This window comes from Tyto alba, unplaced genomic scaffold (assembly GCF_018691265.1).
Source record: "Tyto alba isolate M040663 unplaced genomic scaffold, T.alba_DEE_v4.0 Super-Scaffold_6, whole genome shotgun sequence".
NCBI classification, from domain to species: domain Eukaryota; kingdom Metazoa; phylum Chordata; class Aves; order Strigiformes; family Tytonidae; genus Tyto; species Tyto alba.
In genome coordinates this window covers 39,116,215-39,142,651 of record NW_024881327.1, presented here as the reverse complement: position 1 = coordinate 39,142,651, position 26,437 = coordinate 39,116,215, and the positions used below count along the sequence as shown (strand labels likewise).

Here is a 26,437-nt window from a genome sequence, read left to right as displayed (position 1 = left end):
AACAAATCATATGAATAATGAATAGTTAACCATGACCAAAACAATTAAGAACACAGAAACAATAACAAAAAGCCACTAAAGTAAAGTAACACATAGAAGCACCTTAAATAATTATGTAAAATTATTTACAATAAAATAGATAGCAGATAATCTCTGTCTTCCTTGGTAAGTGAAAGGAATCTAGGAGTTTCCCAACAAATATTTCCATGTTAAAACAACAACAGACCAGTTATGGCTGCACTGAGCATCTGTTTCATATGATTCCCAACACATGTCACAGAAGGCCAAAGATTGCATTACTGTGTGTTTTAGCAATTTCTTCATGAATTCCACCTGTCATAACTGACCCATGACATTCCTGATTAACTTTTTCTTTTCAACATTTCTTTTATTCTGACATCAAAACAATAATTTTACCAGCAGCTTGGGACCATAACACATTACACACAAAATTTACCCTCACTTTTAACTAATTGTGTAGAGGTTTATTTTAAATTATGCAAAAGTAAAAAAGAAAAGGCATTCGAGAAAGACTGAAGAAGTCTACTTATCAGTTCCTTACCAGATTTTCTAGCTCTAATTTCAGAGAAACACTGAAAACTAAATATTCAATGACGGGAATTTCAGAAGAACCTCATTTCCCCTTTGTTTCCACAATGGAAACAGAATTTCTTGTATCCTTTCCCTTCACCTTTGAATGACAAGTTCACAGCTATAATGCTTTCCCCTTTCTCATAAGCAGAAGAGAAATGGGAATTGGACAAGCTATACACAGCAAGACCCCTCAACCCAAAGTCTGATGCGTGAGAATCAGAAACATTCTTAAGGTTTAGGAATTTTTTTTCAGCATCGCACACAGCTGCTTTATAAAACAACAACTGTACAACATGCTTACGATGTTCAAAATCATATTTGGAACTCTACTTTTTAACGGGAAGAAAACAAATGCTTTCTCTCCCTCAAACATCTGGTACCGAGTATGATTTTGAAGGGTTTAAGCAAGCACGTCCCCCAGCAGAAGTGCAGCAGCAGCCGCCGCCGTGGGCTGGCTCCCCCGGAGCAGGCATGGCGGCTGCGCTCCGCTGCTGGGCTGGCCTGGCAGATCGCTCTCGCTCGGGGAACAGGGAGACCTCGGTGGTAAGAGTCCAGCTGGGAGCACGGGAACACACAGCACAGGAGTGGGAAGGGCCTCCTGGGTCACTACCACAGTCTACAGATAGGTTTCAAAAAAAAAAAAAAAAAAAAGAAAGATACAGAGGAACAGCAGTAGAAATGTACCAGGATAAACAGGAGAACCAGATTTCCTGTTCTCACTACTGAAGGGCTGCTCCCAGTGCTTGGTGAACGAGTGAGTCTTCTTACACAGATGTACTCATGGCCCATTTCTGCCCCTTTTCTTCTGTGATAGCACCACCTTATGCCCAAACAGTTTTCTCTTCCTGGTGTTTCCTCTTCATATATATTTATAAAGAGTAATCACCCCCCTTATCAATTATTTTGCTAAGCTAAGCAAACTCTTCCAGTCTCCTCTGAAGACCTGTGTGTTTCCCAGATCATCCTAATACACATTTTCTGAACCCATCCTACTCTGAGTTCATTCTTTCTGAATCTGAGCAACCAAAATCACAGGCAACATTTCTAACTACTTACCTGCACCCTTCACTGACATTCACACCTCCCTATCCCCACTAGAAATTTCTCCAGGGGCACATCTAGAGCCATACTGGCTTTTTCACAGCTACCTCTCACTGATGCTTCTGTCTTCTGAGGGACTCGTCTTGATAGATTTTCCTTTTCCAAATTTGCTTTAAAGTTTTGCATTGTATTCAGGTCAAAATTAGGACCTATAAATGAACTATATATATGTTTTACTCCCTAAGTACACCTAATACTGTATTTGCCACTCTATAATCACACAGTATTTTAACAAGTGTCTCCACTATGCAGGATTACAGGTGTAATTAGTCTCAGGTTTCTCATGACTGACTTAGTAGTTACTAAATGCTATACTCACAGTCATGTATACCACCTATGGTCTAATGGCTTTGTCCAAACACCAGGTCCACCCTACATTCCTCCCTAGGTGTTTGGGCCCAATCTGTGATGCACTGTGCTCTCACAAAGCCCCAGCAAACAAGCATATGGGATTGTCAGGAGTTGCTTGATGCAACATTACAACAATACCCACACGTCACGCAGAGGTTATCAAGCTACTGGAGTGATAGGCTTGTGGTCAGGAAGACATGGAAGCGCAAGGCTTTCCCCCCTCAAATCTCAAGATCATTCAGGTCATCCTGATTCAAGGCAATAACTCAATGCCTGAATGTCAAGCTCCATACTCATCTCCCTGACAGGTACATCATACTGCAGGGACTATGAAGCAAGTAGCTCACACAAAGTAACACGTGGTTAAGGTTCCTACTGCAGGAACTCCAACAGTGGCATTGCTTCAAAGATGGGATACCGTCCATGCCAACAGCCTAAAGTCAGATCCACATTATGTTCTTTCTTCTCTTACTAACAAATAACCTGTGAATTTCCACTGTTACAGGATAATCACAAACCTAAAGAGAGAATGGAAAATATTCTTGATGTGATCAGCACACTACGTAAACTAAAATATACTTTATAAGTAGGCTGTGGAAACTTCATTTGACGAAGGCACCAGAACCAACAAATTCAGCTTTTGAAGAGAATAGCTGAAGTTAACATGAGTGCTGAGCAGTAATGGTTCTCTCTAAATGTTTTAAAATAAAAGCAGTATTTTCCAATAAAAAGAGCCTTCAGTACCTGTGCAACAGACACCACAATCACATTACAGCTGGAATGTATAAGTAAGCCTTAACTATGCATAGCTTCTTTACACTGGCTTATGAAATTTTCTTTGTAATATTTTTTGAAAGGTTTTGTACCCAAATTTTGTATGAAACCATCATACACATCATTCACAAATTTCATTCTTGCATCCTATTGTTATAGCTTTAAAATACTATTTGCTATTTTAGAAACAAAACTGGATTTCAAAGTAACTATTTTCATTATTTTATGAAGATACACATAGTCAATTTACCTTTTGATAGTCATCCTGTGTATTTCCAAACTTCTGCTGTGCTAGTTTTCTGATGAGATCTGAAAATAAACAATATTCCAGAGTTTTAAACAACATAAATAACAAAAACAGTGGAAAGAGGATGATATGAATTCTACTGTTCAGCAGGCAAGATGAAATTAAGAACAGACATCAACATTATGGGCAAGTACATAAGTGTTTCCATAAACCTGTCTAGTAACAACATTTTTAATCCACTGTATATTTTATGAGGTCACGAGAAGATAACCAGTTTATCTATCAATTAATCAATTCCTGCTAAAGTACAGTGAAGATTTTTCCTAGGCCATCCTCTGTACCATAGCATCATTATTAAAAGTTAAAACTTATCAATTACTTTGACAAAGTTCTGAGTATTAGTTTTGCTTCCTGTTTATGACAAGTATGTACATGCATACGTATAAATACAGAATTAGAGACATAACATGAAAAACAAGCATGTTAATGATGACCTCTTAACTGAATGGTACAAGGAAGAAGGCCCTTATCTTGCCAACGTTACAGCAATATTTTCTTTCTCTTCCTTTTTTTTTTGGTCTCTGGACCAACAGCCTTTGCACGAGAGTATGCAACACTATCACAATAAATCTGAAAACCTAACATGTGCAACCTATTGCACGTGCAGCTCCATCTAACACACTAATTTCTAACTCATTCACAATATAGACCAAATACAGCAACCACCAAAAAAAAAAAAAAAGTAGAAAGTTAACACAAATAGTGCCACTTAACATTATAAATGTAACTTCACCACAGCAGCTTCTTTCAGTATAACCCCAGCAGCTGCAACAAATGGATCACCTTCCTGGGACACCACCAGGCTACCCTTACCAAGGTTTTGCCAACCCTATGGGACCTATGATGGAGACTGTGGCTCCTGGTCATTTCTGTGACATCCTGCACTTGAAGAGGGGAACTCCCAGCTCTGCAAACTCTCTGCCTCAGAGGCATCAGTGGCTCTGGGTTTGCGCCGTGCTAGGCTACAGCTCTGCTCATACAGAGCTGGACTTCATGGTACTATTGCCCCATTGTTAGTCTCCCCATATGCAACACAACATACTCGAGAAAAACCTCCAGTAAAATTTACCTATCCTGGGGATCAATAAAGGGCCTGTAGGTTCAAAACTGACTTGTTCCCCCCCAAAATCCAAGCCTTCTCAGAATCTATTGTAGCGCTTGTGGACTCACTGAAGATATTTCACAAGAGCGGTGATCTCACGCCTCTCTAATCCTCGATGTGGCTCAGGAAAACAAACCCCTGAACAAACAGTGCCCACAGTCCTCCCTCCCCAACACTGTGTAGAAGGAACATGGACTCAACTGATCTGCAAGCTGAAGAGATATTGAAGAGTTCTTCGTAGAAAATTATGTCCAAGGAAAGAAAACACACAGCAGCAAGGCAACAACTGCTGTTTCAAGGAAGGTACTCCCTGTAAGGAAGCTGCAGCCAGCAAGACTGCCAAATAAAAAAAAAATAAAAAAATAAAAAAAATCTGTCAACACATCACTGGAGTGTCAAGCTGCAAATCCCCCACAGATGGGAAGTGTATTCTAAAATGCAGAAGGAGTGCTAGCAGTGGATGATCACGGACTCTCTAATGTGAGGCAACCTCATTTTGGAAAGACCGTATGTATGCTAGAAGATAAGGCTGAATCCCATAGTAACAGAAATAAACCCCAAAAATATGTCAAATAAGCATCTGGGAAGAACAAAAGAGTTACAGCCCTGCAAATCCTTTCAATGTCTGCACCCTGAGCATCAGGAGACAGCTTCAAAGGGCACACATCACTGCATGGGCAACACACAACTAATCCACCACTGCTGCTCTGAGACATCTCACAACACTGGGACCAGCAGAGTCCTCCCTGTATCAAGACCATCCCAGGCACCATCCATGCTTCTCTGGGAGTTTCAGTGGCAAGGAGATATACAGTCAAGTGAGGCAGAACTGTGCAAACCCCAAAAATGTAATTCACACTGGCTGTTAGACAATTTTTTTCTTCTTCAGCAGAGGCAACATTTATTTCTTCTGGTTTATAGATATATTTATATATACCTAGCAAATAAGTAAATCTAGGCAGCACTGGTGCATAAAATACATAATGCAATGAATTTCCTCTACAGCTTAGGGCCTTTCAGCAAGCAGAATAAAAGGTCTAAAATAACCCTCTTGTTTACATATTTATTCAATCATTAGCATTGTGTGACAACACACCACAGAACAGCCACTAAAGAGAAATTTCTACCAACTCGTATCAGAGTGTGATGGGAAGGAAGGAAAGGAATAGCTTCTGCAGTCCTCAGTGGCGTGAAGCAGTACAGACCGTCTGCATGCAGGCAGTCAGACACGGGGGCTGGCTGCCAGGGACCCTCTGGCATCACCCTCCCGCCTGCTACTGTGGAGCCGAGCAGAGGAGGGGCCCCAGCAGCCTGCCCTCGCTTCCAGGCTGCTCTTAACTCATAGGCTCATCCTTCTTCGGAAAAGGGCTGGACCTGATGACCTCCAGAGGCCCCTTCTGATCTAAATGATTTCAAATTTATCCTAAAATAATTCTTTTCATTATCAATTATTTAACAGAGGACTGAAAGCACTGCCAGGAGGCATGTAAGAAAACCAAATTTTATGACTGACAAACTTCTTTTGATACATTTCCTACTGTTGGGAATCAGTACAGGATAAAATTTTAAAAGCATTAGCCCTTCCTGTTAAATAAAAGTAGAAAAATTTTAACCATTCTTTTTGCTGAGTATCTGTTCCCGTCATAAATAAATATTAACCAAAAAAACATTTTACATCAAGTTTTACATACATCTACACACACGTATGTATTTATGGACATCTGTATGCATATGTAAAACCAGTCAAGAGAAAGAGTGGATGGTTGGGGCTGGAATGGATCCCCCAGGATCTTCCAGTCCAGTCCAGCAGCTCAGTGCAGAGCCATGCACTGCCAATTACCCAGGGCCATGTCCAGTCAGGTTTCCAGTATCTCTAAGAACATCCAATACTCAAAAACCAAAACCAAAAACCACCCAAAACTGTTCTGATTACTTGTGATATGCTTAAATTGCTCAAAATGTGCCTGATTCCATTTTTATTTATACTGTTTCTATAAGTTATAGCCTGCCAGTCAAAAAAAAAAAAGACAATCTGAAGACATTATGACAAACAGCATTTTCAATGTGTTTTTGAAATTTAGAGGGTCTAAAGCCTGTTCATCAGAAACTAAAACAGCTTTAGGTTTGTTATAAACAAGAAAGCCTGAAAATAGGTAGAAAAAGTTCCCACATGGATAAGTTAAATAGTGAGAACAATACAGGTTTTATATATAACACAATGGCCACTATTACACAGCCCATTTTTCCCCTTAATTTTCCAGAATGTGAGATTTCCCTGCTGAATAAAGTTTTACTACTTACTCTGTAATGGTTTTTCAGAAGTAACATGACGCTTCAGAATGTTTTTCTCACCAGGCAGCACACAGTGATTGACCAACCTTTGCCATGAATTTACTATTTTAATAGCCTTCAGTATCAACTAGATTAGATACATTTCCAGTTAATTCATTCCAAATGAAAAATGGTGGTCATATATATTTCCCATTTAAAAAATAATTTTGGCTATAACTGAATGTGAGATTACCTGCAGTTACTCACCTACACATCTGTAAGCACAAACATGCCTTAGTGGTTTAGCATCATCAAGAATCTCTCTGCTCACTGCAGGGGAGTTGCACTAGATGATCTCTAAAGGTCCCTTTCAACCCAAACTATTCTATGAGTCTATTCGGTTTTGTGCACACTGATAGTAATCACAGTTACCGCTGCCAGTGCTTAAGGGTTAAGCGGGGGAATGTCCTGTGCCAGGTACTGTGTAAACAAGCATCCTGTTTTCAGGTATGGCTACACTGCTCACTGTAGCACACCTCAGCTCACTTACAATTCAGCCCGTGATTTTGGTTTCCTTTTATGAAGCACCTTTCCTCCCCAGCTAGAACATTTCATCTCTAGCATTCAAATAAGTTTTTATTTAAAATTGAACTAAGGTAACACCACACAACTCTCTTCTGCATTATCGGGAGGTACTACCCTCAGGCTGACTTCTGTTTCAAACACAGAAGTGCTAGGAAGGGGTGATAAAAAGCAGAGTCCTCTATTTTCAAGTGAACAGGATTACTTCTGAAATCTCGGCTTGACCAGCTGCATACATTGTTTCACACAACCAGTAATCCAAGGCTTTAGCACAGAACACATTTTATCACTAGGGTTAAAGAGATTTACCTTGTGCGGCTCATTTACACAGCTAATTACATTACTGCTTTGCTCTGTCTCCTTCCTGCTCTCATCATACATGCAAAATGCCATCTGCTCTAGTAAATCTAACTAAGCCAGATGAACTGTTAATTTACCAATACAATTTGCAATGAAGTATTAAGCACCTCTGAGGAGCCCCAGTTAAGAAAACATAATCACCAACTCCTGCACTGCACACTATTATGTACATACACTCAGTATCTCATTACCCAGACAAGAAAATGAGGTTAGCACTACACTGGCTTCTTAGAACTGCCCTACAGAAAGAGATAGCAAAAATAATAGAGATTTAAAAATAAGATGTCTGGCTATTAAGTACCAACATAAATTAGTTACAAATTCTGCCAAGAGAGCTTTTCAAATCTAGGTGACAGGAAAACAGTTGGAGTAAAACCTTTGGGAATGATATGCTTCCTCTTCACTCAAACAATTCCATTGAGCCCATTCAGTTATTGTGCAACTCCAGCATTAATCAAATTATGCCAGAAATTAATTTATCTTTTCATGCATAATATAACATATTAGGCTTCTATTCTGAAAAGGACTTCAAGCAAACCAATAGGAACCATGACTGAAGCATTCATGTCACACTGAATGGAGATTTTTCAGAACAATGGGGGAAAATTACATAGATAATATACCTGATAAATTAATAACTGCTTTAATGCCATCTCATTCTGAGATATATCACAGTACTTCATCCCATTCCCGTTCACCTATAAAGGACAGAGTCAATGGACTACACACACACTGAACAGTTCAGCGTCTCTCTGAATATGGGTCAGTTTGACCACATTTACTGTCATAAATAAGTAGCAATAATTAGTCTGAAATTAATGAATTAAAATTACTTTGAGCTTGTTTTTCTCCCTCTCTAATTATGACTCAGACTAACAAATAACTTTTGAAAGTCCAAGAAAACCAGGAAAGATATATTAATCTTTCAGACTTACCACCAGAGATAAAAATCTTTCGGGTATGTTACAGCGAGTTTTACTGCAAGTTCATTTTACTGGCATTTTAAAATACTTGCTTTGACTTAAGTGGGGCTTTGATTGCTTCCCCAAAGTTAGAAAGCCTCTAGCCACTGGCCTTTACTATGGTCAGATTCAGCTCCCACGGAGGTCTGCTTCAGCAGGTAACCCAGGGTCCTCCCCTTTACTGCCACGTAGCTACCTAACAACTCTGCTCACTCTCACTGTCCCTAATCTCACAGCCATCACTTGGCTCTGGTTCCACTGCAGAGCAAGGTGGGAGCTCAGTAATGTTGACAGCCAGAGAATCCACCATGCACGATGATGCAGAGACTGCAGAGATGGTCCTGCTGCATTGCTCACCCCGTGCCCCCTGTCCTCTTTCTGCAGAGCAGGAAGAAAACTCACTCTGTAGGCCAACTGGGAAGTCTCAGAGCTGAAGAGATCTTCCCACTTCCCACACAGCAAGAGACCACTTTAGTCCACTGATGAGGAGTCCAATGCATGCATTCGCTTATATCGTCTAGACTAGTCCTTTCCAACTCCAGATTCAAAAAGTTCACTCCCCTCTTCATATCTCCCTCAGACAGACTTGGGCCATAACCCTTGACCCCAAACAAAGAAAAAAAACCTTCTCAGATAAATTTTCCCCACAGCTTTTAAGCAAGCTACCTCTCTATACAATTCCCAGGTTTCTTCCTTGAGTTACAGGGAATATCAGGCTGGTTCAGCTTCCACCCTCCTACTCCTTGTAAGAGGCCATTCTGGCTGCCTTCCCCTTGAGCACAACTCCTGAGTGACACCCACCTTCCCTCCCTTCTCAAGCTCACACGCAAGACCACCTGCTTACACAACAGAGATAGTGAAAGTCTCTGTTCAATCACCTGTTTATTCCCCTGCATTAAAGAAATAATGTGCAAAAACTATAATCTTAAATCAACAGGCATGTCTTTGGACAGGAAAAAAAAGCAAGTAAGAGAGGACCTTTGCTGCTGTACCTCACCACTGACAACAATGTTGATCAAAAGCAAGAGAAAGATACTTATCCTACAGTGCTCTGGCTCCATCTTGAAATCCAGCAACACACAAAACGACACAAGGAAAAACATAGTAAATGCATTTTAAGGTCTCAGCAGACTTGTGAAGCACATACTGCTTTATTCATAGTTGAAAGGGCAGGTTACTAGTCACCCAGAAATGAGTCTTAGCTTGTACCAGATGCAGTGAGGGGCAATGTGAAAGGGTGTAGAGCTGCAATATGAAGTAGGTAATGAAGAGATGAACAGCTATGAGCAGGATTGAAAACACAGGAGTGGTCTAAACAGTGTGAGCTTTCAACCAGATCAGGCTACATTAACCAGAACATGAAATTTTCACCCTCCCTGACTGAAAATATCATTGTTCCACTGAAGAAACTATACAGCAGTGGATCAGATAATAGTAGGAGTTAATGAACTTCATTCATGCACAAAGAAAGTTCCCCAACTTCCACAAAACATGGATGAAACAATGGAAGTTTTATAACTTTAGCTTCCTCAAGGTTATTGTTACTCAGGAAGACCAAACAGGTAGTTTAAATCTTCCACAGAAAATCCTCACAACTTACAGTTGTTCCAAACTTGATTTTATTCCTTTAGTGCAGTCACATTTTCTGTTCAGGTACATAATGCTTTCCATCAACATGCACAGACAATATTAAAGAATCTGGTCAGGAAACGGTTTAAAAAAAAAGAAATTGCCACAATATTGACTGTTACAGGACACCTAGAATGAAAGATTTCTCCTTTGAGAATGATCTCTGCAGGGACTTTCTAGTTGTTCTTAAGTTTTGGAAAAAAAAAAAAACAAAAACAAAAAACAAAACAAAAAAAAAAAAGAAACAAAACAAAAAAAAAAAAAAAAAACAAAGAGACAAGCCTTTAGAAAAATCTTTGCTTAGGAGGCTGCAATAAATTTGCATATATCATGCAGACACAAAGTCAAGTAGAAAGCTTTGAAGTAGTATTCCACACAAACTGCATTCCCTCATTTTCTGAAGGCAACAAAACTTCTGTAGCACATTGTTTGCTCCACAGCAGCTATTTTTTGCCACTTATTTTGTTTGCAGTAGCTACCTAAAGTTATCTCTAGGCCACCATCTGGTAAGGATTTACAACAGATTATGGGTAAAGATATAACTTGGTGCACTGTATATGCTTGTCTGTTTTAGCACGCTGCAGAGACTGAGCAACTTCTTGATAGTGTGGGTTGTGGAAACATATTGGACTTGTAACTTTGACCAAAGTAAATATTTAGACTGTATGAACAGCATTATTCCCACTCCTTTCTCTCCTCAGAAGTTGCTGTAAACTGAGGAAAGATCGTAAAATCCTTTCTTATATTGAATTACTAGAAATATGAATGCAGATCATAGAAACACAGAATGCTTTGGGTTGGAAGGGACCTTAAAGATCATCCAGTTGCAACCCCCCTGCCATGGGCAGGGACACCTTCCCCCAGCCCAGGGTGCTCCCAGCCCCGTCCAGCCTGGCCTGGAACCCTTCCAGGGAGGGGGCAGCCACAGCTGCTCTGGGCACCCTGGGCCAGTGCCTCACCGCCCTCACAATGAAGAACTTCTTCCTTACATCTAATCTAAATCTACCCTCTTTCAGTTTAAAGCCATTACCCCTTGCCCTGTCACCACATGTCCTTGTAAAAAGTCCCCGTCTGGACTTCTCGTATGCCCTGTTCAGGTACTAGATAATTGGGAATGACACACTGGAGCCCCATGGGTACCTGCTTTTACTTACCTCAGTGACTGGCATTCTAGCAGCTTCACTGAAATGCCTCAGAATTCCCTCTCTCTGTTTTCCCCATTTCTGCAAGGCCTACAGCTTTCCCCGTATGTTCAGTAACTGTGGCACGCATATTGGTTCTAAGTACTACAGAGATCACTACTTCACTCAAAAAAAAAAAAAAAAAATCAAAGCAAAATTAAACGTTGCTACTCTGAAGAAAGATAATTAGGCCTCAAGTTTGTATTTGTTCTGTACAGGTACACCCAGGTATCTTTCAGCTGAGTTAAACAACCAAAGCAATACTTAGTAGTATTAATAATATTCACATTCACAACTGTAATCACTGTTTAAATGTTCGCAAAAATAAGATAACTTGGTGTATTTTCAGAGAAAAGAAAGATCTTGAGTATGTTATGATGCAATACAGGTCATAATCACAGAACTGGTTTTAGATAAGAAGAAATACATCTGCGTATCGCAAAAAATTGTCAAAGCAGGTTTGTGGGATGGGTTTTGTAACTGGTAGGCTTACACTAAGGATGTATATACCGACAGATCAGTCAGTTTAAACTACAATAGCTGACATCTGTGGCAGATGGTTTCCCTTCTAACAAGAAGATAACTTGCTGTGGAAACAGAAGCATGCTCAAAAGCTTTAATACTAATACGGAAAGATTTAATACTGTTAAAAGGATGACAAAACCCACTAAAGCTAATATTTACACATTTATTTTGCTCCAGCAACTTTTGAATAGCACATATTCACTTAGAAAAAAGCATCACTTTTGTTAAGATCTAAAAGTTACACACATCATCTTGAGAAACAAAAAAAAAAAAAAAAAAAAAAAAGAAAAATAGAAAAAGATTCTAATTCTCATAATTTTCAATGTAATTAAAACATTGAATGTGAGGAGTGTGGAAAGATTTGTTACAAAGATCTATCAAATTCTTATTACTCGGGCTGACATATTCAAGTTAAAGCCATGACTGAACAAGACTTAGGAGTTTGCTGCTCTGTAAACAACCACCTAAGTAAAAAATGAGAGGGCTAGGATAATGTCATCTAATTATGATGGTCTAGAACAAAGAAAAGAGAAGTCAAAAGACTGCTTTCCCAGTAACAGGCATCATTCATACAGTATCTCACATGATTAACTCAAAATGCTTCATAACAGCCAAGATGAGGGAATTGAGAGGTCCCTTAGAGGCTTGTGAAAACTTCATTCCAGTAAGTCCAGTGACATCCCCCTTCTCTCGCCCCACCAGTTTTATGAACTAAAAGTTAGAAAAGAGAAAGAGGTTCAACACTACGTGGATAGATAAGCTTGTAAAAAGTAAATCAAGGGGGAGGATGGACAGCAGTGTAGTTGCCATTGTTGAGCTAGGATAATCATGGAGCCTCAGAAGCGTGGCCTGAAAACCCGTAAGATATCTGCAGTCATAGATAATTTTCAAAGAGGTTCACACACAATACACGTTGCCAGTGAATGTGGCTGACCCAAAACCTATTCCATCCCACTTCTCACCATCCAAGATGCTGAAGGTATGCTCTGGAAGTCTCAAATAAGGTCTCATGCTTTTAGTGGTTTATATTTCCTGTAAACAGAGGGAGGGACACAAAGAACTGCCTTCTTCACATGGGGCACTCTGTGATTGTGCACTGGCACCTGAAAGGCAAAACTTGAGCTCTGACCAAGTTGATGCCCAATACGCTTATCTCTTTGTGATAAGGTAATAAATGGATAAGGTAGTCCTCTAGAGAAGTTAAGAAACATGAATGCACACAAGTATTAATTCACTGTTTTACTGTAATTGCTAGTACACAGGCATTCAACATATCTAACATTACCACTCCCACCCCCAAATACACACACCACACAGTAGTACAAATTATCTAGATACTTGCATTTTTAGGGCATGCTACCTTTGCTTTTTCTTTAAAAATATACAAACCCTACCAATGAAGCTTCTTTACCTAGAATGAGAAACAAACAATGCCACCTTCTGTCACAATACCATCCCGTACCTCCCACCCTTCCCTTCCTCATAGTTGCCACCCCCTGGATTTAGCTGCACCCAGAACTCATCCCCTGCACACTAAGGCAGGGAACATTGCTGATAAGCTCTTTGGTTGTTCCTTCTGTCTCCCATTAATGTATGTAGACAAACAGAGCAGGGTCGTGACAGTTTCAAGCACTGGCCTGGAGCTGCCCATGCTGTAACTATTAGCAGGTTTCCTGAGCCAACTCAGTACCTCACCCAGAAAACTCCCAGCCCACTTGCCAGGACATTCCCAACAGACAGAAAGGACATCACAGTCTAATTTGGAAGGGGTGGATGGCAGTTTATGTTTCAGAAATATGAGTCGAGTCTCAATACCACACAACTGTAGGCCCATTTTATTTATTATTATAATCTAGCCTCCAAGAAGCACTACTGCTTGAGGTGCCCTCCAGCCTATTACCACAGCCATCTGTGGTAATGTCACTTCTGAAAACCCTTCCCACAGAAAGTAACACAACTCCCTCAAACTCTGCTTGAGGTTCATTTTCATTAGTTTCTCCCTTCTGTCCTAATACTGTTGAAATTGTGAAGCTGGACTGTCATTTTTCAACTGTTGTCAAGGCATGTTTTTTTTCTCCTAGGCACAGCTGGCAGGCAGCATCAAACCAGATCAGGGCAAGCATTGAGGATACTGTAGAGAAAGGATTCCAGATGTGTTTATAGTACAAGCTTTTCAGATGATCAGCTATGCTACACCAATTAAAAAATGACTTGCATATTTTCCACATAATACCTGTCTGCAAGAGAGATTCCTTGTGTGCGTAATCCAAAAGAAGTGGGGCAGGAAGACCTCAGAGAAGTGTTAATGTCTGCAACTGCAGTTTACTGCGGTAGCCTCTGGTAGATAAATCTGTATATGCCTCCTCTCCCTAAAACCTCTGTCTCCTCCCCGTCCACAGAAAATTCCTTTTGACAAGTAATCTGTCTGATACTCTGCAGTTTGGAATAGGTCAGTGAAAAAGGAATTACTCTTCTGATGCCTAAGAAAATAAAGCAGCATGTCTTAAATCTGCTTCAGAAACATTCTCAGTGTTCCTTGTTTACGTGGGTATGTCATCAAGCAGAGCATCTCAACTTCCCAACATGAAATGAGCAATGATTTTTTTTAAACACTATTTCCTTAATATATACAAGTGGGCAGAGAAAAGAAGAGGCTAATTTATCTTGTATCCTTCTGCTGATCCATTTTCCCCAGTATTTCCAATGTTAGACCCAAGACATTTCTTTCAATGTATACACCATATAACTAAATAAAGGAGCACTATCAAGTCCCCCTTCTGACACCACCAGTACTTGCTACATATGACCTCTGTCACTGAAACCTGCATTTTGCTATACACACTTCAGTTACTACTTTAAATTCATGTCACAGCTCAAGCCACAGTGCTGGAAAAAAAAAAAAACTTAGAGATGTGGTGATGGCAATGACTTTACAGCTTACTGAAATTGTCATTTCACAATACAGTTTAGCCAATCTAACAGCTAACTTACTAAAGGGCAGGTCTTGCGCTTCTCAGTTCCTGCACCAGAAATTGCATCTGTGCTCCCAACCCAGCTTCAGGGTGTAAGCTTTAAGAAAACCAACCCACAAGCACAGACGCCTAGCTGTCAAACACTAGCTCAAAATAGTAGTCTATCACAACAGTGCACTTTCACACCCAAACTAAAACTGAGACTTCACACAATTGAAAAAAGGATACTTTAGGTTTGTATAAAAGGTCATAACAGCTTTGGGAACCTGAGCAGTATCTTACGTTGTTGGACTGCAGCATCTGCATTTAAGTCAGAGCTCAAGTGAGAACCAGAACACAGTCCTTTCACTACATGCTGGTGTGGACATGCCCGACGTTCCTGGAAAGTCTCAAGTTTAAAAACAAAAGGACATTACCAGCTATCCATAGCTGAGTTTAGCTCTAATGCTGCAAAATGCAGACACAGGCATTTTTTTTTTTGTAGGGGAGCTGTGGAAGATTTATTAGTAACAAGAAGCAAAACTAAAGTAGAAATGGGCAACCAAGAACTGAATAATTACAAAAGGCAAAGAAATTAGTTTTACACACCCCAAAAAAATAAAATTCTGACTAAGTTTTTAACTGAAGAAGTGATAAAGTGTTTGGATTATCTGCTTTAGAACCTCACATCCAACACAGCTAATGTATTAAAAATAATTAATATCCTAGGAGCTCATCAAATCTACCTACAACAACAGGATTTTGCATATGCATTTTCTATTACAGATATACTAACTACTGATAAACTATTTTCACATCAAGTTATGTGATAACTTTGTTTTATAGAAATGTTAAAATATTTTAATTGCTGAATACACTTATCTGAGTGATTGCAGACACACAAGACTAACTTGCTGAACTTCACAAATTGCAGCTGCTTTAAAAAGCTGACCAGGTAAGGAGAAAGGAAGAGCAAAATGCGTCAGAGACAGGACTTTGCATTAAAGTAGTTAAGTTCCAGTCCTCAGTCTTATGCTCAAACTGTTCAACAAGCGGGACTCCACAAACAGAAAGGAGAGGTGAAGTCCAGGTCTAAAAAAACAGTTCATTCTTGTTCCCCACAGGCAAATAGTACATTTAACTCTTCACAATATATTTTGCCCAGGAAGTACCGGCATTCAACAGTTGATTTTTACATTCAAGTTTTATTCCTGCTTCAGTGGAAACAAGGTTATCCAGAATAAAAGCAAAAGTTGGAACAAAGCAATTGTAACTGAATGCAAGTGGCACAGTTGTCCTGCAATATGTTCAGGTAGAGCAGAGCAAGGTAAACAGGCCTGTACATTTTTTTTTTCTTATTTCACCTAAAAACAAGAGCAGGAGCTTTGTTCTCAGCTTGTTTCCTTTGTGAACTCTTCACATTTTTGTTACAAAACACAAGCTGTGAAGCCAATGATTTGTTGTGCACATCCTGCTGGCAAGTGGAATCTCAGATTAACATCGTTTTACTGCAACTAACAACTGGTTTCCATGGGAACAAAGACAAAACCATAAGATACTCATAGCAGCCAGAGGACCACAGTGACCATGCCCTGTCCACACCAAGTTCACATCAGAAGGTCTCCAAGACACCAGGTGACACGTACCATGTCACAACCATGAACTGACTTAACTTTATTACAAACTTAATGCTTTGGTTTATGACAAATTCTAACAGAAAATCTGACAGTTTGTTTTGTTAGATGTCCTCTTAGCTGAGCGATAGAAACAACTCGTAATTTTCCTATTATCATCTATTTATTGTAAGTGATGCTATTAACAGGAAGGAATAACAGTGCTCTATCCTACACAGTCCTCAACAAAAGGACTAGTAGCAGTCATCTCCATTTTACAAATGGAAAAACCAAGGCACAGCAAAATTAAAGTGACCTACTGAGACTCAGGTAGCAAACCAGTGACCAAACACAGTCTGTTCCACTCCAGTGTATCATTAATTCAAAGCGGAGGCTGTTTACCTGTGTAACAGTTTCCGCCTGGGAGTAAATTCACTCCCATTTACACCAGTACATCATCTAGTGAGGACAAAAGTATCTGACTGGTGGAGTTGAAAGCAGAATCTCTTTACACTCACCAAAGCATTGCAATCAGATATCCTAGTTCACTTTTTTAAACTAGTTTCTTGCCATATCCAAAGAGCACAGTTCTAGTATTAAAGATTCAGCAATTTAAAAAAAACTTGAGGTACAGTTCCTTGCCCTGGTTCTGTTACTGTGCTTTAAACAGGCACTATACTTAATCCCATTAATAACTTACCTATTAAATCTAAACTTAGACTAAATTGTATGTCCACAAATCAGATAGCATGAAAAAATTTAGGAGTAAATAATTACTCACTTATATTTTGTAAGATTTCCTTTTATTTTTTGTTAAATCTATCTTGACTCTTTTTTTTTTTTTCTTTAAATGAAGTGATTCCTTTCAATTTTTAAATACAAACATTTAAATAAAGGCTTAGCAGCATGCAAATACTTAAAAGAGCATTTCCCAAAGACTGATGTAGTTGATATTCTGCTGTACTGTAACACTACAAAGCTTGTACTGGTTTTCTTCCTAAAAGTCATACTTGGGACTGAAGGAGTATGAATGTTACGCTTAACATATTCAGCTCCATCAGACCTCTACTGCAAGCATAAAGATGACTTGAAAAGTCAGGAATATCTACATGCAATTAGACAACCATGCCACTTTTTTCCTCCCAGCTAAGAGTATTAACAGTAGATTGGAAAACCAAATATCAAGTACTTCCAAATATTAAGAAAAAAATATAAAACTACTAAAATCAGAGGTCTAAGTGATTGATTCCAAGTCCCGCACACAAATTACAGTTCTCCTCTGTGGTATGGTTATATGCAATACACTGGAGCATCAATCTGGAATTAACTCTTCTGAAGCACTAGCCCAATTGGAATGACTAAGTTTTGAGTTAGAAACATCAAAAGGCTTGCTTTCCATTCCCATTTGTAATTGCATTTATTTTAATCTCTGAATCGGAATTAACTCTATTTCAAATTGGTAGTTTGGAAAAAAAAAAAAAAAAAGAAAAAACAAGACACCACATTTCAAATATGTAACTACACCGTTAATACACTGAATATGAAAATAGAATAGCATACGGCAAAGGAGATTATGAGGATTAACCAATTAAATAGTATGACTCAAACCTACATAATCCATCAAATCTGTATTTTGCAGTGAGGTATGCGAGGGCATGGGAAAAGGACTTTACCTAATGCAAATAATGAAAGCCAAACTTCTAAAAATAACTGATTTGGCAAAAAGTATCTGCAAGGAAGGAAAAAGAGGCATGAGATGTTCAAAGCTTACAACCTAAGAACATATTATTTACTTCTGGATGTCTCCTTTCTCTTTAATGCTTGATTTCACAACACCTACCTGATGTAGAACTTACTACAAGCAATCCCACAGGACTAAAACCTTGATCATAAATTCTATTGTCAATAATTATTTACATTCTTAGGACATATAGTATTATATTTGACATACAAGGTTACTGAGGACATTCCTATTAATATAAAGACACAATAAACATCTCACTGAAATCAAGTTTCCACAATCGTAAGAGAATAAAATATTCAAGCAGGTTTTTAGGCAGAGTGATGGCCTGTTTCTAAGAGTTGAAAGCAGATGACGATCCTAACATATCAGGTCTCACAGAGGCAAACAGTTCACCTGCATATTCAATGGCAGGAAAGAAGCCACAAAAGCAGAGGTATCTGGAAACAGTTCCTCCAAAAGGTGACATTACTGTCAGCTTCATGCAACTGCCCTCATTACACCTTGCTCAGAAAACAGATCCTGCAGGGAACGGGCCAGGATTTTGCTCTCCTGGTTAACACCTGGGACTCCGGGCAGTTGCCTAAATAGCATTAATTCATTCAAGTTCATCTGAGCTTAGTCTTTTTCAACTATTCAAGTAATGTCAAAAATACAAGCAAATAATATGTAAATTCAAAGATGTACTACAAAATAATATAAACACTTTTTATACACAGTTACAGCTAAGCCACCAAAAGGAATCAGTAACAAACCAAAGCTATTCTTAGATTTTATTAAAGTTTCACCTCCATATAATTTTAAATGCCAGTATTATACAAACACATCAGCATTTTCTTTTAAGAGCTAAATGAAACAAAAAGCATGTTGGAAAGTTATGTTGATACAACTACCACATCCACAAACACAAAATTCCCAAAAAGCACCTTTTAATCAATGCAACCTCAATAAGCACACACCTCTCCGATATTTTGACTTTTCCTTTAGAAGGAACAACTCATAACATATGCTACTAACAAAGCCCTTCATATCATTTACTTCTAGATTCTGGTCTTGGTGTCTACAACAGAATGAACACATCAATAATAAATCTTTACTGAAAAGAAGTAGTTTATCTGCTTACCTTGAGGAAAAGAATTTGGCTGCACTACGTACAGGAATGAATGTACCATATTAAACAAAATTCCTATTGGCCCAGGTTCATGGTATGCACCTGTATCATACGTCTTGGTTGGTACAAATCCAAAATCCAAAGTCCCAGGAGGTGGTCTGTACATAGGCTGTACCTCTGAAATAGTACTTCCACAAAATAGCAGCAGCAGCAAACAGAGTTCCACAGCCATAGCTAGCAGTATTCATAAAACTGGAGGTAGAGATATTTGTCCCACCAAGTCTAGGTATCTTCAGTAGATTCACTGGGGCGTTAGCTTTCTAGCCAGGAAAACGCTGGTGTGCCCTCACACCTTTATTCTTTAATATATCCTTGCTTCGGAGTGGTACAGAAGCCTCTTGTGGAAATGACTCAGCGCACCATCCCTGGCAAAAACAAGAAAGAGCTCATTAAGGTGTATGCAAGGAAACAGGAAAGTGCAAGATAACCTGCAATCTTCTGTGGAAATTTAACATATCAACAGTTGTAAAAGCAAGCCAGATAGGATCGAAAAGGAAAAAAAAAGTTTGAGTTTTGTAAATAATATGGTCTACTACATACTTCGTATTTGAAAGAGGGGAAAAAAACAATTATGCATAGTTCCAGGTCAGTGAGTTTTCAAAAACAAAGCAGAACATTGGGACAGCTCCAAGGGAAACAAAACTAAGGGGACAATGTATGAATTACACTGCTGACTAAATACAGTATGACATGTCACAACAGTTACACAATGCATTTAATCAACCACTGATGTTACCGTAGTTGATGGCAATTATTACAAGTCATATCATCCTGCAGCTTCTTTAATCTCAACCTTTCAGTAAAACCTTCCAGATGTCAGCTACTCCTAATCATCCCCAAAGACTGAGGAAAGAAATTTTTCTTTATTGAAAAGTTAACAAAAACAACAAAATTTTACCCTCCTGACAGGTAACAATGGGTGTCAGTAATTACTTTCTATTAACTCAAACTATCTCCAGGTTCTCCTTAGTAACTGGAGAAGTCAACAATTTTTATTCATAGCATGCTAAAGCTGAGTATCATTAAGATGACTCTGGATGCTTACACATGTTTAAGAACCTTCTGCAACTACAAAAATCACAGCAGTTTAATCAACCACCACTTAAGAAATGTAAACAGAAACCCCTCCAGGTTTCCAACAAAACAACTGACCACATCTGCATCTATCTGGGACTAAGCAAGACACCTTCACTTCAGCATGGGCCATGGGGGCTTCCAAGGAAACAGACCAAAAAAAAAAAACCAAAACCAAAAACAAAACAACAAACAACAACAACAAAAAAAAACAAAAACACCACAAAACCAAAATCCAACAACCCCAAACAAAAAGCAACAGAAAACTTCTGCTCCTTTCTGACTAGAAGCAGCACATACTTGATGAGTGTGCCAGTGACCACCACAGTGACCTTCCCACCCATCAGACTGGCTTATCTTTGAAATGTCTCTGGTGATCTATAGGAGTGCCACTGGTGGGGACATCTGGGAACACACTGCTCATGACAAGCCGCCCACTTCAAACTGGGGAGCACCCACCACAGACTGCCTTTGCTTAGCGTAGCTGTGCCTCTGTTGCCTTTTTCAGCAGCGCTAGAAATGTTTTTAATCCCCAACTTCATGTCCAAACCATTCACTTGCACGAATGAAAGCAAAATAACACAAACACTTCACAGCCTCAGTCAGCCCAATGCTACACCAATAGCTTGACTTCCAAGGTGCTTCCAGGTCAAAGAGACGCCGAAGACAAAAGACTTAAAAATTGGTCGTAAGGTGAGACTTAGGTCTCTCCCATGATTTACAGCCTATGGTAAAACACAGGCTACCCTTCTGAAAACCAGTATGGACTTGCAAGAAACCATGCTGCATGGTTGTTTAGTAGTCCACGCAGCATTCAAAGGACAGATCAGGAAAAATACAGAACAAAGGAGTACAAGACCAGATCAAAGACCTAGGGGCAGTTTTGTTTCCCTGAAGTCCAATCAAGTTAAGAAGAAAAACTCAAATCTGTATTTCCCCCTCATGGCTAGTGAAAACCAAGAAGAATGAAAAGTAATTATGCTATGAATAGCAGAATTATCCAAGCCTTATTCAAAAGACAATGTTAGCAACCACTCTGAAATACGATGCTCAACACAGGCACATAAGAACTCAGAACACATCAAATCCCGAGTATTTTCCTATCTGGAAAACAATGTTTTGTTAAAGAACAAAGAAAGAAAAAAAAAAAGTCCAGCCCAAAAATATTATTTTTCCTCCTTTCATTTTTTTTTTCTTGAGACTAGTTTTCTTCAGTTTAAAGGATATTTTTCTGCGGAGTTTTCTTTTATGCACCTATTACTCTAGGGCTGAACACAGAAATGGTCAGAAACTGCAAACTGCTTAGGCTGCAGTTTATTATCAAATCTGTAGAAACTCTACGGGACAAAATATCTTAAGACCAGAACTAACTGAAAAAAATTTCTTAAGACCAGAACTAACTGAAAAAAATTTCTTTTGCTTTAATGACAGAACACTGAAGACCATGCAAGTTTGATACATTAGAGTTCAACTTGGTTTTCTTATAAAAAAAAATTTGAACACTTTTTCTAAGTAGTGTTTGGTTTTCTGGAGATTTCTCAAGTACAGTTGCAACACTTGAATGAGTCAGGAGAAAAAGCTCATATATGGTGACTGAACCTTGATTCCAAAAGTTAAGGAAACAGATACAGAAGCATACAATACAGGGCAATGTTAGATGTGTTTGTGAAAACTGAAATTGGAGGAAGATGGCCTCCCTAACTGGTGTCTTAAGGCAGAGCTAGAAGACAGGGCATGTTCTCTGTAGTGCAATCTGTCACACTAGAGGACAGAAAAAGAGAAAGTACATACAACTTTTGTTGTTGTTGTTAGATTTTAGGTTAAGTACAATTTAAAGTATATCTAAATATACAAATAGGCAAATAAAGCACTGTTAAAATCTCCTCCCAATATAGGAAAATAATCACCATGCCTGATAGGAATGTGAAGTCATGTATTAACCAAGACATAAAGCTGGCAGTTTTAAGACAAGGACACTACTGAAATTGCAAGGACACTACCTGTACTGCAGACACTAACAACATCCTGCTAAGTGGAGACTCATAACCAGCTTCCAATTCCAAAGACACTACACTGAAGTCTCCAACTCTACGTAATTTTCAGTTCAGCTTTTAAAAAGTTCATAATTTTTCAGCAAAGCAGGTAGGTTTCTTGCAAAACAAAGAATCTGAAGAGTTCTGACCATACCCTCTTCTTCTCCCTTTGTTGGCAACTATATCACAACAAACACTGTATATATAACCTTACTGGGCAATTCTTCCAGGCTGATACCAGATCTTCTCTGCAATACATAAAACACCAAAATATTTTCAAGGTTACATTAATAATGATCAGGAGCTCACAGAAACACTATTAAACCTGTAACTCAGGATACCTCTGAGCATTCAACCTACCTAAAAATAACTCAGATGTAAAAAGCTTCCAAGCAGTTATCCTTACCTTGATATCTAAAAGAAACTTAGCTGGGAACATCTTAGTAGTTAAATATGCTAGACAAACAGCACTAAAGAGAAAAAAAATCTATCTGTGAAATTTGTAACTGAGAACTGCATGAATGACATACACGAGTGACAGATATAAAGAGAATTACATTGCAGTTTTTCATTGCAGTATGTGGCCACCTCATTTCCTCAGAAACAGCATGGCATCACTGCAGTCAGTGAGCTACAACAACTGACAGTACAACTCTCCCCAAGTTCAAATAAACAGTGAATGAAAAGAAGCTCCGTGAACCTTTGAAGTGCCTATATTAATTATCAAATAAGATATCCATTTCATTGCTATGTTTCAATTTTAAAAAACCCACAAGCCCTGATAAGTACTTCTTAAGATATATAGTAATGGAAGCATTTAATTTATTTTCTGTGTGGTTTGCAAGTGTCCATCTTTAAAAGACTACAGCTTTTGCTTTTTATTCTGTGGTTGTCACTAACATTCTACATGTACAAGTCACGAAACGTAATTCCTGGGGTTTCAAACACCTGGAATCTGTGGAGAACACCATCACCCTTTTACCAAGTATGCTGCAGTATTATCATGTTTTTAATAACAGGTAGGATATATCAGAGATATTGTAATATTTTCCAAAACCAACAGAGCTTCAGCAACTCCGCTCTATATTTAAGAAGGGGAGAGGAGACAGAGCGAGAGATGCAGAAATGTTCAGCAACTGCTTCCATGATGCATCAACACTAAATAATAGAGCTCAGAAACAGCATGATGTCCAGATGTGTTTCAGCAGGACTGGCCTCCTTCTGTTTAACACTGCAATCCATGCAAATACAATGCTGCAGTGCAGCGATGCAACAATGATTAACCCTGTGAACTGAAATTCAATCAGCCAGAGGCTAGATTGCTACAGCTCCATGTGGGAGCCTGCTGGCAGCGAACCACGATGGGATGGGAGGGTGGAAGATGCAGTTGCCCATAGGAAGCCCACACAAAGGATCTGGCTATGTTTGTTACATGTTTTTAATTAGTCATTTGAAAATTCAAGCCCACAATCCCCTGGAGCGAGGTTGCTCCAAGTGAGAGCAACCACCAGAAGAACCAAATGAATTAACACAGCCTCAAAACAGACAGTAACAGGTAGACTAAAACTCCCAAGTACACATTAAAAAAAACCCACAACACCACCATCCCATTCAAGAGTCAAGTTAGATGCTGGCAAGTTAAAAAGGTAGTTTTCTGTTACAAAATCCGTCCTAAGCCTACCAACAATTACAACCTGTTGCCATGGGAGGAGTAAGAAGCAAATAAACCTAATAAGCACTAGGGACTGCAGATCAGAGCCTGGCAGCACTGACAAAAACCAAATAGAATCTTCCACACAAGGTAGCCTCAGTATGGATCTGACATGCTAGCTATATGCTCAAAAGAAGCGCTCTAGTCAGGAAAAAATGGATATTCAGAACCCAGTTTGCTTTCAGCAGCTACTTAATAAATTGAAAATAAATAAAAAAATACGGCAACACCAAAAAAACCCTTTTATTTTATAAGTCACAGTCATTTGCAAACAACAGAAACAGACTTGTAAAGATTCCAAGTGAGATCTCTTCCCCAGAAGATCTGCAGGTCTGATTTTCAGCTGATTGCCTAAATGTTTAAAGTATATTTTCACTAACTGAACAAAAAAAAAAAAAAAAAAAAAAAAAAAAACACAAAACCAAAAACACAAACAAATAAAAAACCCCAAACAAACAAACAAGAAAACCCCTTGATTTTACGCGGTGCATTTACCGTGCTATTCATACAACATTCCTTGCGAGAGCACTTTTCAGCATCACATAGAAAATATTAAAACACAGTAAAGCCAGCCCATAAACCAGTAGTTTTTTTGGCAAATGTGAACTGATGAGGACTGAAAACGTGTGTCCCAGTACCAAGGCACCGCGACTTCCACTGGCAGATCAAGTCTTTCCTTCGTCGTCCTTCCGATTACTGAAACTGTAGAGACCTCCTCCTCTACCACCCTGCTTAGTACTCGATCTGCAAACTGCACAGTAGCACGGGTACCGCAGCTCTGCCTCTGCTGGAACACCGACCGATTTGGTAGTTTCTCCAGCAGCTCCCCTGTCTGTGCGTGCGGGGGAAGACACGGCCCCTGTTCACTACACCTGCCCCTTCCCCCCCGGCTCTCGGATGAGGTCCCCAGCTCATCCTTGCCGAGGAAAAGGTCTGACCAGCCGGGGAGGGCTGGCGCGATCTGCCCAGGTGCCCCCCGAGCGGCGAGCCCCCGGCAGCGCCGCCTCCGTCAACTCCTCCGAGGCGGCATTCGCCGCAGCGCGCTGCCGCACGGAGCGGGGACCCCCGGCGGGCCCCTCACCCCGCTCCCACCCGCGGTTCCACCGCGGAGCCCCGGCAGGGGTTTGCCTCCCTGCCTCCTCCGCCCCTTGACGAGCCCCTTTCGAGGCCAGCACGGTGTCCCCGTCCCGCTCCGCCTCCCCGGCGCCGCTCAGGCCCCACCGCCCCCCCCCTTCCCCCCTCCTCGCCCCGGGCAGGTGCCCTCAGCGGGCCCCCCCCTCCCCGGAGATCTCCGGGGCTCTCCCCGCCCGGCTCCAGCCGCTCCTCTCCCTTCAGCGGGCAGACGCTCGCAGCCGGCCCCCGACCCCCGCTCAGCGGGGAAAGCCGCCCCGCTCCGCTCGCGGCGGCCGCCGCCCCGCTCCCCTCAGCGGGCGGATCCGGCCTCGCTCCCCGCGGACCCGCACACGCCGCCCCGCCGTGCCGCAGCCCCTTCCTCCGCCGCCAAGCCCGTCCCTCCCGCAGAGCCCCCACCCGCCCGCCCGCTTCCCCGGCTTCCCCCAGCACAGACCTGCTCCGCTGCCCCCGGCTCACCCCACGTTTTCAGGGCCGGGGCTCCCCCCCCCACCAGTGCCTCCATCCCACCCCTCCCCGCTCCCACAGGTCGCTCTCCCAGCCCCAACTAAGCCCCCGCCTTCCCGGGGATCCCTACCGATCCCCTGCCCGCAGGCAGCCCCGCTCCCTCGGGCACCCGCCTCCCTCGACGGCCACCCCCCCCACGGCTTCCCGCAGCGGCCCGCCGACACCTCTCCTCCCGCGGGGGAAGGGGCTCTCCTCCCCCGCGGCCGCCCTCTCCCGCCCAGGACCTTCCTGCCGCCCGCAGCGGGAGCAGCCGGGGAAGGCGGAGGAGCCGCGGCCCCTCCTGCTACCTCCCCCCCGGCCCCGCCGCGGGCAGAGCGGGACCCCTCCTCTCGTACTCACCGGCCAAGCGGGGAAAGCGAGAGGGCGGCGGCGGGGCAGGGCCCGGCCCGGCACGGCCCGCTCCGCTCCGCCTGCCGCCTCAGAGCGCCGCGGCGGTGCCGCTGCCGCCCGCGCATGGATTACGGAGGGCGGGCTCTGCCCCCGGGCCCGGGCGGCGGGACCACCCCGGCAGGCTGGGGCTGCAGGAGGGGAGGAAGAGGAGGAGCGTGAGGGGTTTAACCGCGGAGGGACGCGCCGGGCGGGCGGGAGCTGAGGAGGGGGAGGAGAGGGCTGCGTGCCGCGGCGCGTTAAAAGCGGCCGAGGGGCTCAGGCTGAGCCCGCGCTCGGTGACCTGTTGCTGGCCAGGCCGGCTCCGAGGCGGCTCCCGGCCGGGCAGGTGCCCCGGGGCTGGCGGCCGGTCCCCGCCGAGCCGCATCCTTCCTCTCCC

The 26,437-nt window shown here is 41.4% G+C and overlaps 1 protein-coding gene across 11 annotated transcripts in view; it reads right to left on the bottom strand.

Annotated features, from left to right (window-relative positions):
• PROM1 (prominin 1) overlaps positions 1 to 26,202 on the bottom strand; it is a 67,529-nt gene extending 41,327 nt beyond the window's left edge. For 5 of the 11 annotated variants that reach the window (XM_042807865.1, XM_042807872.1, XM_042807870.1 and 2 more), the window contains exons 1-3: positions 26,011 to 26,202; positions 19,168 to 19,580; positions 3,071 to 3,129 (exon numbers count right to left, since the gene is read on the bottom strand). In XM_042807865.1, the coding sequence (XP_042663799.1) occupies positions 3,071 to 3,129; positions 19,168 to 19,387 (279 nt within the window). In that variant the 5' untranslated portion in view covers positions 19,388 to 19,580; positions 26,011 to 26,202. Of the gene's footprint in view, positions 1 to 3,070; positions 3,130 to 19,167; positions 19,581 to 24,528; positions 24,623 to 24,671; positions 25,104 to 26,010 lie in introns of those variants that run through there. The other 6 variants (XM_042807863.1, XM_042807864.1, XM_042807868.1 and 3 more) reach the window with 3 other exon arrangements.
• Positions 26,203 to 26,437: the final 235 nt, after the last annotated feature.